Source organism: Taeniopygia guttata, chromosome Z (genome assembly GCF_048771995.1).
Source record: "Taeniopygia guttata chromosome Z, bTaeGut7.mat, whole genome shotgun sequence".
Classification (NCBI taxonomy): domain Eukaryota; kingdom Metazoa; phylum Chordata; class Aves; order Passeriformes; family Estrildidae; genus Taeniopygia; species Taeniopygia guttata.
In genome coordinates, this window is record NC_133063.1 from 15,635,384 (window position 1) to 15,650,278 (window position 14,895).

The 14,895-nt window shown below is 48.3% G+C and overlaps 1 protein-coding gene across 1 annotated transcript; it reads right to left on the minus strand.

Annotated features, from left to right (window-relative positions):
• Positions 1–7,954: 7,954 nt before the first annotated feature.
• LOC140681975 (inositol 1,4,5-trisphosphate receptor-interacting protein-like 1) lies at positions 7,955–9,514 on the minus strand. Its single transcript, XM_072922799.1, has one exon. It carries the CDS (start codon positions 9,512–9,514, stop codon positions 7,955–7,957), a length of 1,560 nt encoding a protein of 519 aa, XP_072778900.1.
• Between the last annotated feature and the right edge of the window lie 5,381 nt (positions 9,515–14,895).

Here is a 14,895-nt window from a genome sequence, read left to right on the forward strand (position 1 = left end):
GGCTCAGTGATCCCTTAGAGACTGAGTGAAGCTCACAGAGGGAATAGATTGTCTCACAAAAGGGATGGCAGACAGTGTCCAAGTGTGCTTTTACTCTAGAGGAAAGGTGTGGCAGCAATTCCCCCTGCTGATTGAGCAGTGCCTTCTCCATGTCCTGCATGCTCGGGTCTGTGTCAGATTTTGCCCAGGCAGTGTCTAAGGATGGGTAGCTCCTCCATACAGACCCCAGTGAACACAAGGAGGAATCTTAGCGATGCCTCTTGCACGGTCCCTGACCAGCTGCAGCTGCCAGCAAGAATTTCTGGGTCCATCTAAAATGGTCACCCTGGCTGTGACAGTGTTAGAGGAAAGGGGGATGAAAGCCATCTTCGTAGCCGCTGAAGTGTGACGACCCATGCTTAAGGGGAAGGAAGCGCTGAAGATTTGCGATCCAAATGAGTAACAAAAGTCAGGGGGTCCACAATCAGAAAACTTTATTACCTAACTACACACTGGGCTTGGAAATCAATATGTTAGTCCCCTGACATGAGCACAAGGCAGTGGGTTGTGGATAAAGGGGTAGGGTTAAAGGGAAGAGAAGAAAAAGAGGGAGAGATGAATTAAAGAAAGAGAGAAAGAAAAAGACAAAGAAGAAAAGAGAGACAAAAAAAGAACACCCGTCCTGGTTCCAGTGTTGATCCAGTTAATGGAATGTCAATCCTGGCTGCAGTGCCAATCCTGGCAATAATCCTGAGTTCAGCATCAATCCAGCTGTGCTGGTCTGGTCTATGAGATGTCCAGGGTCCTGAGGGCACTTTCCAGGCTTGGGGGTTACCTTTTTATCGACAGGTTTCTCTGCCCTAAACACAGGTTTCCCACTTTCTATGTCAATTAATTACCATGTACAGTCTTTTCTTTCAGGCCTTCCTGGACATGGGGCAGAGGGCTTTGGTGCTTTTTGAGGGTCTTAATCCTACTCTATAGTCCACGCTCTCTTCTTGGCCTTATTCTTGTGCTTATGCTGTACTGTGCTGTGGCTCTTTCTCACTGAAAAGTGCTGCCCTATTTCCGCCTGGCCCCCCTTCTCCAGCCATATCTTGGTCTTTCTCACAGCATTTTAATACCAGCAGTCCTTGGCTATTACCAACAGTTCCTGGTTGGCTCCACTGCCATACAATTATCAATGTTAGAGACTCACTCATTGCTCCCTTATATTCTGAGAATCAAGAGCTCAAAAGGTCTCCCTTTGGACACTTTACAGTTGCAACAGAGTGGGATTTAGTCATAGGAATGTTCCATCATTCAGGTCTTTTCTCTGTAACTTTGTTTGAAGGTTTGTCAACAAGAATATTATTCCACTTGGGTTCTTAGTCAAAAAAAGTCAGCAAAGAAAAATAAATCAGCAAAGAAAAATAATTTTCCAAGGCTGTTCATTAAAAAAAAAAGAAAAAAAATTGCACTAGTTAGACACCTGTTAGTTCCTGGGAACAAAGAATGTTTCTGATACATTCAAAAGGAGCTTAATATAAATGGAGTTTGTCAAGGCTTAGGCCTAATGAGGGTTTCTCAGATTGTAGTGCAGCCAGGGGCAAGGGGAGTCCATCACCACAATCCGCCCTGCAATGGAAGTCAGCTTCTCTGGGCCTCCACACGGTAGTCATCTCTGGATGCTGTGCTGGGGAGACTGCCAAGACAACCCTGTTATGGACAGGCTTACAACGAAAACTTCAAAGTAACAAAAAAAAGCAGGCCAGTTAATTACAAACAAGTAAGCCTGTTTATTACAGACAGAACAACTGGAAGCCAAAGCCTCCGACTAGTCCGGAGACTGTTTCAACAATTTAGTAATTGTACACCTAGGGGCATTTCTAAGGATACCAGCTCCAAGCAAAGACCTGGGTGTCACACACCCCAGGCCTTTTAAAGTCTCTCTCTTCTTCCCTTACTGGGGCGCTCAGGATCCGTGCTGTGATCGGTTTCTTTTTCTGTTGCTGATTGGCCCATAAGCTGGTGCAATCATTTTGAGATTCTTGCTTCTTATTGGCTGGTCTCTCCTCCAGTCTTAATCCAAGCTGTGGCTGTGCTCTACGATGTTATACTTCTAGAAGCTTCTCTGCCCCCCCTCCACAAAGATTGGCATTTCCTCCCTGGTTCCAGTCCCCTTTCAGGTGTATACAACAGTATTGATCTCTAATACAACTAATCACCTTACTTTGTAGCCACAACATCCAAGCCTGCACCACACCCTGTTAACTACTTATCCAATTATAACTTGTTACTTGTATCAACAACAACCCTTTTTATACAGACATTGTTAACAACATTGCCCAAAAGTTTAAATTTTTATTTTTTGTTCATAACAACACTGTAGCTGCTGCTGATGGCAGAGTGCTGCTGCGCAGAAGCTTTATATCTTCTCTTTCTGTATCCCACGTTCCCCTCTCTTTTCCTCGGGGACGTGAGGTGGTTTTCTGCTACTGCCTGTGAAGCCCACAAGCACAGCTGTACGCATGATCACCTCTTTCAGCAGCCAATGAGCAGCACACTTGCGAGCTGACGCCGAACATCCTGGTACTCAGTCATCGCCTGAGAGTGGGCAGCTGGACACCGTGCCAGCTGATGGAAGAGATTGGGTGGCTCAGCTGCTGCAATGTCCAGGGGCAAGCTAATCTCCTGAGGCAATCTCTTGTTGCCTATGATAAAGTGGTTAAGGCATTTCTCCTCCAGAGAGCAGCGCAGGTTCACACTGATATCTCGCATGCGCTGCAAGAAATACCTCCTGCGCCATTGTGACACGGGGAGACTGTTCAGGAGGTGCATGACGATGGTCTTCAGGGTGTAGGTGGAAAAGCCTGTGCCCAGCAGAAGGCGGCAGAAAAGCTGCAGACATCTCAGGTTGACCAACATCTCTTGCAGCCTGCAACTCACCTCAGAGCAGTCAAAGAGTGTCAATAAGGACTGGAGGGATCACAGCGTTTTCTGGATGCAGCTCCAACCTTGGCAGAAATAAACCAACCTACAACCCCCTGGCATGAGGCTTTCCCACTACCACTGGTCCCACCAAAGCCAATTCTCCTGTTCCGAGGCTGAAGGTAGAAGTGAAGATGAGGAGAGTAAAGAGAAAAGCAGCTGCATAAGTTCGAGCACTAGAGTGAAGTTCCTTTTAATGACTTTATGAAATGACATTACCAAATACTCCTTGGGTTAAAAGTGGCTTCCCATCGCAGTAGTATGGACTTGTTTAGGTTGAAAAAGATCTCTAAGATTGTAGAGAGTCCACCCACAAACCTGACATTGACAAGTCGACTTTGAAACCATGTCCCCAGGTGCCACATCCACACATTCCATAAGAGTCTCCAGACATGACAATATCATTAATTCCACGGGCAGCCATGACAACTCTTAACAACCTTTTCAGAGGAGAAATTTGTCCTTAATACCCAATCTAAGCCCCCCCCGACAGAAGTTGAGGCCATTTCCTCTTGTCCTCTCCCTTGTTTCCTGGGAGCAGAGCCTGACCCCCACCTGGGGTGTGGCTCCACACTTCTGTCAGGGAGTTGTAGAGAACAAGAAAGCCCCCCTGAGCCTCCTCTTCTCCATTCTCAGCCCCTCCAGCTCCCTCAGCTGCTCCTCATCAGACTTAATCACCAGACCCTTTCCTGTGCTCAGGCCTTTGCCGCCACTGCTTTGGGACCTGTTGCAGCATTCCACACTCCACACAGGCATGTTTTTATCTAACCCTTTCTTGCTCTGAGTGAAAGATTAACCCCTTTTCTTTGCAGTGACCTAACTTGCAGTCTGATTGCTGGCTCTGCTTGTTTACTTCCCTTTTGCATCACCCTCACAAAAGAAGAAGTCACCATACTAAAGAAACTGCTGCTAGAGGGGAGTAGAGAAAGTCAGCAAGTACTTTGTGAGCAATTCCCATCCTTTATTCATCAGTGCGTATGATTTGGGCTAGCCAAACAGTTGGAAATGGTTGTTTCCCTCTTCCCCTGCTCAGGGTGCTTTAACAAGGGAAGACTGATGTTCTGGAGAGGGGAAGTGCGTCCGCAGCCATTCACTTGTTATGATTCTCCAGGGCCAGAGTGGAATACATAAACCTCTGGCTCCAGCTAGAGGCCACTCATGGCTGGGTTTCTAAGCAGAACAGATCTCTCTTTATGAAGTATCACTCTGCTCCGTTAAGGTGTGTGGTACAATAGGCCCAGTATCTCATAGGGAACAAGAAGACAAGAGAATAGAGAAATTGCTGCTTCCCGGGAAGTGGCTGAACATTGCTCGTCTATGAGAAGTAGAGAATAAATGTTTTTTCTCCTTTACTTCTGCATGCACAAACTCAATTTTTTCACTTCAATTAACAGCCTTATCTCAACTGACTACTTGTTTTCCATTTTATGTTCTCTCCCCTGTCACACTAGGAAAGGGAGTGTGATGGAGTGGCTTAGTGACCACCTGGCATTCAGCCAAGGTGAACCCACTACACCCATTCTAAAAAAGGGTAGAAAGGAATACTCTGGAAATGACCAACCCATCAGCCTCATGTCAGTGCCTCGGAAGATCACGGAACACATCCTCCTTGAAGCTATGCTAAGGCACATGGAGAACAGGGAGGTGATTTGGGACAGCCGAGGGTGAGTCTTGCCCGACCTACCCAGTGGCCTTCAATGATGGATCGAGTACATGAAGGGACAAGGGGAAAGCTACAGGTGTCATTTATCTGGACTACCGTAAAGCCTTTGACATGATCCCCAAAACATTCTCCCTAAATTTGAGAGAGATGGATTTGGTGCCTGGACTGTTGGATGGATAAGAAATTGCATGCATGGTGCTTCCAGAGATCAACAGCTAAGAGTCAGGATGGACCTCAAAGTTCTGTTCTCTGAGCAATGTCTATTAATATCTTCATTAATCCTGTACACAGAGGTATCCTCAGCAGGTTTGCTGATGTCACCAAGCAGCAGCTGACACACCTGAAGAATGGAATGACTACTAAAGAGATGTGATGTGCTTGAGGAGTGGAACCATAGCAGTCTCATGTGGTTTAAAAAGATCAAGTATGAGGTGCTGCACCTGAGTCAGGGTAGGTCTCAGGATGCATCCAGGCACAGTCTGGCCCCAGGATGCAAAGAGGATGGGAGTTTCTGCCTGCCTGTCTGTGCCCTGTCAGCCTGTTGTGTAGGCCCCAAGGCAGCCAGGCTGTTACTACACCACTGTGTCCCTCGCTCTCTGTGCCCGGCACCTCCGGCCCTGCTGCCCTGCTCCCGGAGCCCTGTCCCCGGGCAGAGCCGTTCCCTGCCCGGGCACTGCCCCTTGGGGTGCTCCCTGCTGCGGCCTGGGCTGGCCCCAGAGCAGGGTCCCCCTGCGGGTGGCCCCGGGCGGGCCGCGTGTCCCCGGCCGGCTGTGCCCGGGCAGCTGCCTCAGCCGTGAGGGCTGCAGAGCTGCGGGAGCCCACGGCTCTCTGCCGGCCGCGCTGCAGAGCTCCCAGCTCCAGCTGGCAGGGCCTCAGCGCCCGCCCTGTGCCCTCCCGCAGGGACAGGCAGGCCAGGCCCTGCTTGCTGCCCTCATGGCGGCATTCCTGGCCCCTGCGCTCTCCAAGGGCTTCTCCAGGGGCACCCTCCTGCGGCCTTTGGGTCCCTGCACGGGAGCCGTGAGAGACCGGCACAGGGGCTGTTGGCAAGGGCCTGGAGGGACAGCGCCAGGGCCAGTGGCTTCCCACTGACAGAGGGCAGCCTTAGGCTGGAGCTGTGCAAGGACTTCTGCTCTCTGAGGCTGCTGAGCCTCTGGCCCACGCTGCCCACAGGAGCTGTGGCTGCCCCATCCCTGGCTGTGTTCCAGGCCAGCTTGGATGGGCCTTGGAGCAACCTGGCCTAGCGGAAGGTGTCCCTGCCCTTGGCAGCAGGGCTGGGACAAGACAATTTCTAAGCACCCTTCCAAGCCAAGGCATTCTGGGATTCTGTGATCAGAGGGGCTGGGGGTGGCTTGGCTTAATTTCGGCTAGAGATAATTCACCACTCTGAGTTTGGTTGAGTTCAAGGAGTCATGCTCATGAGCCCAGATTCACAGCCCGTGACATTTACCACTACTATAGGCCTGGCTGACATCAATAAAGTCTTGCACACTCCAGATTCTGCACAAATTGCCTTTTATTGACACCAGAGCAAAGGGTTTTCCAGTTTGCTACTTATAAATGCATTAACTCTAGAGCGGGAATATGGGTTGCAACAGATAGCAAGACTGGATATGGCTTTACATCTGTATAAAATTTATATCACGCATGTAATCTATTATAGGCATATGATATAGAATATATATTACAGAGTTATATTCATATTTAATGTATACAGCAAGTATATATCATATGTATGCTATATATGTAATAAATATATCTATTTTATGAAAAACCTTCCAGACATAAAGGGACTATGAGCAACAATATGTGTCACAACAGACACTGGCAATAAATATGTGTTCTACTGTTACTATTTAAACGAAATTACATATGCAACTCTTTAAAATCACTTTTTATCCTGATGTAACTCCATATTTCATATTTTGATATTATTTATGTTACTATATTGTTTTGATTTATCGTATTTTACTAGTAGATATGATAATTCATAAACTTTATAGTATATAACAGGCATACACAATAGATCTATCTATGAAACAAAAACCTTGATTCTGCTATAGATAAAATTTCATGTCAGCTCCAACACACGTGGTCTAATGTTGACATAAAGGTGTCTCTTCCAGGGACATGGAGAGGCTCCATCCATTGACTCATCCCGGGTCACCAGTGCCAGTTTTCCCTCATATTCTTTTTTGCCCCATTTCTATTTTTCTTTTTCTGTCCCAGATTCCCACTTTTTTCATGCTTGAAATTTTAGCTCTCCTCAAAGGCTGGGAAGAACTGCATATTGCAGGTGGGGTTTGGAGACTTTAGCTCAGCATGTAGAGCAGGGCTCAATGACAGCTGGGTGCCTTTTTTGGAAAGTGAAATGATACAAAGAAGTAGAATAAACCCTCCCGTGGCAGTCCACTTTCTGAGGTGCCAGCAGAGGCTGTTGGACCTTCTCCAGAGCCTTTGCACGCATCCTCTTCTCCTTAGCACCAAATTTGTGCTAGGAGGTGGTTGTCTGCTGCCAGCTGCGAGCAGCACAAGCACTGCTCTGTGCACTTGGCCATGGCTCCTGCCCTTCCTTCAGTCATCCTCTCCGAGAGCGATCCTTTTGAACGTCTTGTGCAGCACCCGGTAATCCCGCATTGCCTGGGTGTGGGCAGCCGGCTGCTGCGCCAGGTGATGGAAGAGATTGTATGTCCTACCCATTCTTACATCTGGGGGTAAATTGATGTCCTGAGGAAACCTCCGGTTACCCACAATGAAGTGCTGGAGGCATTTTTGTCACAAACATATATGCAGGCTGTCCCTGATATCCGTCAGTCGCTCCCGGAGATGTCCCCTGCTCCACGATGACACGGGCATGGCAATGAGCAGGTGCATGACAATGGTCTTCATGGTGTAGGTGGAGAAGCTGAAGCCCAGAACAAGATGGGAGAAGAACTGAAGGCATTTGAGGTGCGAGCTGTCAGGGGGGGGCTGCCTGGCAATGTACTTGAAGAACTCAGCCTCTGCCACAGCGTAATACAACTAATCACCTTACTTTGTAGCCGCAACATCCAAGCCTGCACCACAGCCTGTTAACTACATATCCAATTATAACTTGTTACTTGTATCAACAACAACCCTTTTTATACAGACATTGTTAACAACATTGCCCAAAAGTTTAAATTTGCTTTTTTTGTTCATAACAACACTGTTGCTGCTGCTGATGGCAGAGTGCTGCTGCGCAGAAGCTTTATATCGTCTCTTTCTGTATCCCACGTTCCTTCCCCTCTCTTTTCCTCGGGGACGTGAGGTAGTTTTCTGCTACTGCCTGTGAAGCCCACAAGCACATACGCATGATCACCTCTTTCATGAGCCAATGAGCAGCACACTTGCGAGCTGACGCCGAATATCCTGGTACTCGCTCATCGCCTGAGAGTGGGCAGCTGGACACCGTGCCAGCTGATGGAAGAGATTGGGTGGCTCAGCTGCTGCAATGTCCAGGGGCAAGCTAATCTCCTGAGGCAATCTCTTGTTGCCTATGATAAAGTGGTTAAGGCATTTCTCCTCCAGAGAGCAGCGCAGGTTCACACTGATATCTCGCATGCGCTGCAAGAAATACTTCCTGCGCCATTGTGACACGGGGAGACCGTTCAGGAGATGCATGACGATGGTCTTCAGGGTGTAGTTGGAAAAGCCTGTGCCCAGCAGAAGGCGGCAGAAAAGCTGCAGACATCTCAGGTGCAAACTGTCGGGGGGGGCCTTCCTGGCAATGTGCATGAAGAACTTCACCTCTGCCACAGCATAAGTCTCAGGCCATAGAGTGCTTGGGGTGCGTGTTTCCCTAGGCTGGCTGCTCACGAATATGTCAGAGCCACCTCTCCGCACCCCGAACAGGATCTCAATCCTGAAGCTTTCTCCGCCACTGATCGCCTTGAATTGGCAGGAGTGTGTGGAGGGCAGCGGGATTAAATTCCGGTTTTGTAACTGAGGCAAAGGTGGCATGATTGCTTTCACCAGTTGCTGGAACCAGCGGGCAGTTTTCTGCACGTCCAGGTAGGAGTCGGTGCACAGGGTGTCTAGGAGGCTGGGATCCTGATTGCTCCTCAGCTCCTCCTCGGGGTTGTGCAGGAAGCACAGCATGTTCTCACCCTGCTGCTGCCTCGTGCAGGTGCACTCCAGCTGCACGCGGACACGGAAGTTCCTCACGTGCCTCTGCCCCTCACCGTCCAGCTCCAGGTGGAAGCTGTGGCCTCGGGGAGGAGTCATGGGTATGAGCACACGGTACACGACATCCTGCTCCCAGGGACTCCACCCTTCAAAGGCACTGCCCACCCCGATGGGTCGGTGCAGGACTGGGTAGAAACTGTCAAACAAGACATGCCCAAAGTAAATTGTATAATCGTCCATCAGGTCAGTTATCCACTCACAGACTCTCTGCAGGTCCTCTACAGGCCCCTCTATGCGCTCCATTATATCTTGTCCAACACGATCGTCAACATTGTCTTCTTCTTCTTGGACTACATTTGCAACATCATTGTCATTGTTGTTTTCTGCAAGTGCAGCCCCATTGGCAACATCATTTCCATCATTGTCATCTTCATTTCCAGCAACATTGCCAACTTCCTCTTCATTTGCACCATGGTTTTCTTCTTCATTCTCCTCTCTCCTCAGGCTGCTTTTCCACCCAATAATCCACAGCACCAAGACCAGGGCCAGGAGCACAGCAACAGCTAAGAGCTGCAAGTTTGGCATCTTCTTCTGGGAGAGCTGCTCCACCTGCTGCTCCAGCCGAAGCCTCTCCCATTCCAAGTACTTTGCACGCGCTTCCATGCGCCAATGTGTTTCCTCATCCAAACCATCACCCACGGGCGGCGGGTACTGGATGAGACCTTGCAAGAGCGCGAACAGGAACACGACTGGATCCATGGTCTGCAGGAGGAGGGAGAGAAGGCCTTGAGTGGGGAAGGGAGGGCGGGAACTACTGCTTGCTGCAGGGAGGACAGGATGCTCAGGGTTCTGGGCGCAGGAAGGACAGGGCCCCAGACAGCTGGCAGGCAGCAAGGGCTATCCCAGTGCCCCTGGAGCTGCAGCAGCAGCAGCAGCAGCCCTGTGGCCTGCCCAAGGCTCTCCCATGAGGGGCTGTCCCTGCCTGCAGGGGGAGAAGCCAGCCCCGGTTGCAGCGTTTCTGCCCCAGCCCTTGTCCCCAGCCCAGCCTCCCCGCCGTGTGTGTACTCACCGCTTGCCCAAGCAATAGAGGGCCAGCGTTAACCTGCTGGGGCCTTTTATTGCTTCCCCCTCTGTGACACGTCCCCTGTGATGTCACAGGTGCCAGAGCGCATCACAGACCAGCCAACCCCACCCTTTGTCCCCTCAGCCAACTCCTCCCTCAGGAACTCAGAAAGGCCCTGGTGCACTGCTTAAGGCTGCTTTTGAGGGAAGCTTCTTCAAATAACTCCCATTGTTCTCTCTTTTGGATTTATTTTCATCTGCCTTCCACTCACAATCTCATAGATATCCCTGTTGGAAGGCGCCCTTGAGGATCATTGAGTCTAAGCTTTGACTCCTCACGGGTTGAGCTACACTCAGATCTCAGAATCAGAGTGGTTGAAAAAGTCCCTGAAGATCCCACAGTGGGACCGCGAACCTAACACTGCCTACTCCTTTAAGAAATTGAGTCCTCAAATATTCCATGCCTTTTCAATCCCTTCAAGAGTGGGGACTCAGCTATTTCCCTAGGCAGCCACTTTCCACACTTGATAGTACTTTTGATGAAAGCAGTTTTTCTAAAATCCAATCTAAACATCTATATCTGATGCAACGTGAGGTCATTTTCCTTGTTCTTATTGCTTGTTTCCTTGTGTCACTGGACAAGTGGGATGTTCAGACATGCCCATTGTTAGCCAAAGATTTTGTCAACAGTTCATGTTTAAGAAATCACTCTGGCCCGCAAGTTCTAAAGATCAAATCTATTTATAAAATGAATTATTTATTAAATAAACAAGAGATAATAGATGAAAGATCTCGGAGTTACTTACTACTCAGTATAAAACTAAAAGGTACTAGACGTAGATTAAACCATAACAAACAATGTACAACATGAAGGTATCTATAGGAAAGCTTGTCAAAGAAACAGGAGTCAAATCTTACACACCACAGTGATGATGATGATAATTATTTGGATGTCTTTCACTTAACCTCCTCAGCAGTAATTGCAAAACAAGTGTCCTTGTCCACAAGAGAAACACCACACATTTCCAGAGAAATGTATAGAAAATTTCTGCTTTGTGAAAGTTTGGTATGGCTTTTTAGAGTTATAAAGTGAGGTGCCTGTCAGTGAGAAATCCAGCTTGTCTTTCCAGCTCTCACTTTAACAGTAAGATGTTTCTTGGCAGCTGGGAGATGCCAGCCCACTGTTAGCCCCACAGTGGCAAAAGAATTCACTGCAAGACTGTTATTCCTGTTTGAATTACCTGTCCAGGTAACAAACCACAGATCAGCTCTTGAGCAGAATGAGATGCCCTGCCACACCTGGGAGAAGAAATCAATCCCCACCCGGCTACAACCTCCCTTCAGGGAGCTGTAGGGAACTGTAAGGTCCCTCTGAGGCGATTTTTCTCTCTGCTAAACACCCCCACTATTGCAGCGGGCAGTGTTCTGAGTGCCATGACCTTTCTGAAGAAGCCTCACAAAACACCTCGCCGTCTGTGCTCACACCGGGTGATTTCAGCTCTTTTATGATCCGGGCGACGCAGAAGAAGAGACGGGGTCTTTGTGGGGACTTCCAAGGTGAGCCTTTATTGAGCTTCTTCCTTGAGATGGTCCAGGGACAAAGAGCCACTCAGGCTGGGAAAGCAGGGATTTACACAGGGATCTTGAGGGGCGGGACAGAACACTAGGGCCAACGGGATGAGGGCACAGGGGTGGAGTGAGAGGGAAGGGCCAACGGGATACATTAAATCTGCATGTCACAACAAGGCATGCTGGGAGAAGCCTTTATCCTCAACCTAAGTGGGTATGGCTTGAGAGGTTTTCCCTCCAGGGGAGTGCTGTGGATTCTTTCCCTCTTGGCCCACCAGCCTCCACACCCCACTTCCCTCAGCCCTCTTTCATCAGACTTGTGCTCTTATAGAAGTGTTTCTAATAAAAAGGACTAGCATTTGTGGACATCAATGCCCTTCAAACTACATGCTCAGGGGCCCTTCTTAATTAGTTCCTGAGCTTGCTCTCCTACAACCCTTGGGAGTAGCTCTGCGGACAGTTTTTTCCATAACACCTAAGATTTTTTTTACTCAAGCACTTCTTGATTACTGTGCCCAAGACAGCATCAATCACCACTTCACCCACAAGAACATCTCTACAGACAAACTCCAGGTCTAGGAGGGCACTTTTCCTAGTTGGCTCCCACAGTACCCATGTCAAAAAGCTACTTTCAGTGTGTACTTCCAGAATTTTCTGGGCTTGTTCAGCTCTTCCCTGTGATGTCTCCATTTGCAGCTAAGAAGTTGAGGTGCACCATGAGTATGACTTTGTGTGACTGATCAAGAGATTTCCTTTCATTCCTTAGAGCATTATCCACCAGTGTCATCATCCTGGCTCAGTGATCCCTTAGAGACTGAGTGAAGCTCACAGAGGGAATAGATTGTCTCACAAAAGGGATGGCAGACAGTGTCCAAGTGTGCTTTTACTCTAGAGGAAAGGTGTGGCAGCAATTCCCCCTGCTGATTGAGCAGTGCCTTCTCCATGTCCTGCATGCTCGGGTCTGTGTCAGATTTTGCCCAGGCAGTGTCTAAGGATGGGTAGCTCCTCCATACAGACCCCAGTGAACACAAGGAGGAATCTTAGCGATGCCTCTTGCACGGTCCCTGACCAGCTGCAGCTGCCAGCAAGAATTTCTGGGTCCATCTAAAATGGTCACCCTGGCTGTGACAGTGTTAGAGGAAAGGGGGATGAAAGCCATCTTCGTAGCCGCTGAAGTGTGACGACCCATGCTTAAGGGGAAGGAAGCGCTGAAGATTTGCGATCCAAATGAGTAACAAAAGTCAGGGGGTCCACAATCAGAAAACTTTATTACCTAACTACACACTGGGCTTGGAAATCAATATGTTAGTCCCCTGACATGAGCACAAGGCAGTGGGTTGTGGATAAAGGGGTAGGGTTAAAGGGAAGAGAAGAAAAAGAGGGAGAGATGAATTAAAGAAAGAGAGAAAGAAAAAGACAAAGAAGAAAAGAGAGACAAAAAAAGAACACCCGTCCTGGTTCCAGTGTTGATCCAGTTAATGGAATGTCAATCCTGGCTGCAGTGCCAATCCTGGCAATAATCCTGAGTTCAGCATCAATCCAGCTGTGCTGGTCTGGTCTATGAGATGTCCAGGGTCCTGAGGGCACTTTCCAGGCTTGGGGGTTACCTTTTTATCGACAGGTTTCTCTGCCCTAAACACAGGTTTCCCACTTTCTATGTCAATTAATTACCATGTACAGTCTTTTCTTTCAGGCCTTCCTGGACATGGGGCAGAGGGCTTTGGTGCTTTTTGAGGGTCTTAATCCTACTCTATAGTCCACGCTCTCTTCTTGGCCTTATTCTTGTGCTTATGCTGTACTGTGCTGTGGCTCTTTCTCACTGAAAAGTGCTGCCCTATTTCCGCCTGGCCCCCCTTCTCCAGCCATATCTTGGTCTTTCTCACAGCATTTTAATACCAGCAGTCCTTGGCTATTACCAACAGTTCCTGGTTGGCTCCACTGCCATACAATTATCAATGTTAGAGACTCACTCATTGCTCCCTTATATTCTGAGAATCAAGAGCTCAAAAGGTCTCCCTTTGGACACTTTACAGTTGCAACAGAGTGGGATTTAGTCATAGGAATGTTCCATCATTCAGGTCTTTTCTCTGTAACTTTGTTTGAAGGTTTGTCAACAAGAATATTATTCCACTTGGGTTCTTAGTCAAAAAAAGTCAGCAAAGAAAAATAAATCAGCAAAGAAAAATAATTTTCCAAGGCTGTTCATTAAAAAAAAAAGAAAAAAAATTGCACTAGTTAGACACCTGTTAGTTCCTGGGAACAAAGAATGTTTCTGATACATTCAAAAGGAGCTTAATATAAATGGAGTTTGTCAAGGCTTAGGCCTAATGAGGGTTTCTCAGATTGTAGTGCAGCCAGGGGCAAGGGGAGTCCATCACCACAATCCGCCCTGCAATGGAAGTCAGCTTCTCTGGGCCTCCACACGGTAGTCATCTCTGGATGCTGTGCTGGGGAGACTGCCAAGACAACCCTGTTATGGACAGGCTTACAACGAAAACTTCAAAGTAACAAAAAAAAGCAGGCCAGTTAATTACAAACAAGTAAGCCTGTTTATTACAGACAGAACAACTGGAAGCCAAAGCCTCCGACTAGTCCGGAGACTGTTTCAACAATTTAGTAATTGTACACCTAGGGGCATTTCTAAGGATACCAGCTCCAAGCAAAGACCTGGGTGTCACACACCCCAGGCCTTTTAAAGTCTCTCTCTTCTTCCCTTACTGGGGCGCTCAGGATCCGTGCTGTGATCGGTTTCTTTTTCTGTTGCTGATTGGCCCATAAGCTGGTGCAATCATTTTGAGATTCTTGCTTCTTATTGGCTGGTCTCTCCTCCAGTCTTAATCCAAGCTGTGGCTGTGCTCTACGATGTTATACTTCTAGAAGCTTCTCTGCCCCCCCTCCACAAAGATTGGCATTTCCTCCCTGGTTCCAGTCCCCTTTCAGGTGTATACAACAGTATTGATCTCTAATACAACTAATCACCTTACTTTGTAGCCACAACATCCAAGCCTGCACCACACCCTGTTAACTACTTATCCAATTATAACTTGTTACTTGTATCAACAACAACCCTTTTTATACAGACATTGTTAACAACATTGCCCAAAAGTTTAAATTTTTATTTTTTGTTCATAACAACACTGTAGCTGCTGCTGATGGCAGAGTGCTGCTGCGCAGAAGCTTTATATCTTCTCTTTCTGTATCCCACGTTCCCCTCTCTTTTCCTCGGGGACGTGAGGTGGTTTTCTGCTACTGCCTGTGAAGCCCACAAGCACAGCTGTACGCATGATCACCTCTTTCAGCAGCCAATGAGCAGCACACTTGCGAGCTGACGCCGAACATCCTGGTACTCAGTCATCGCCTGAGAGTGGGCAGCTGGACACCGTGCCAGCTGATGGAAGAGATTGGGTGGCTCAGCTGCTGCAATGTCCAGGGGCAAGCTAATCTCCTGAGGCAATCTCTTGTTGCCTATGATAAAGTGGTTAAGGCATTTCTCCTCCAGAGAGCAGCGC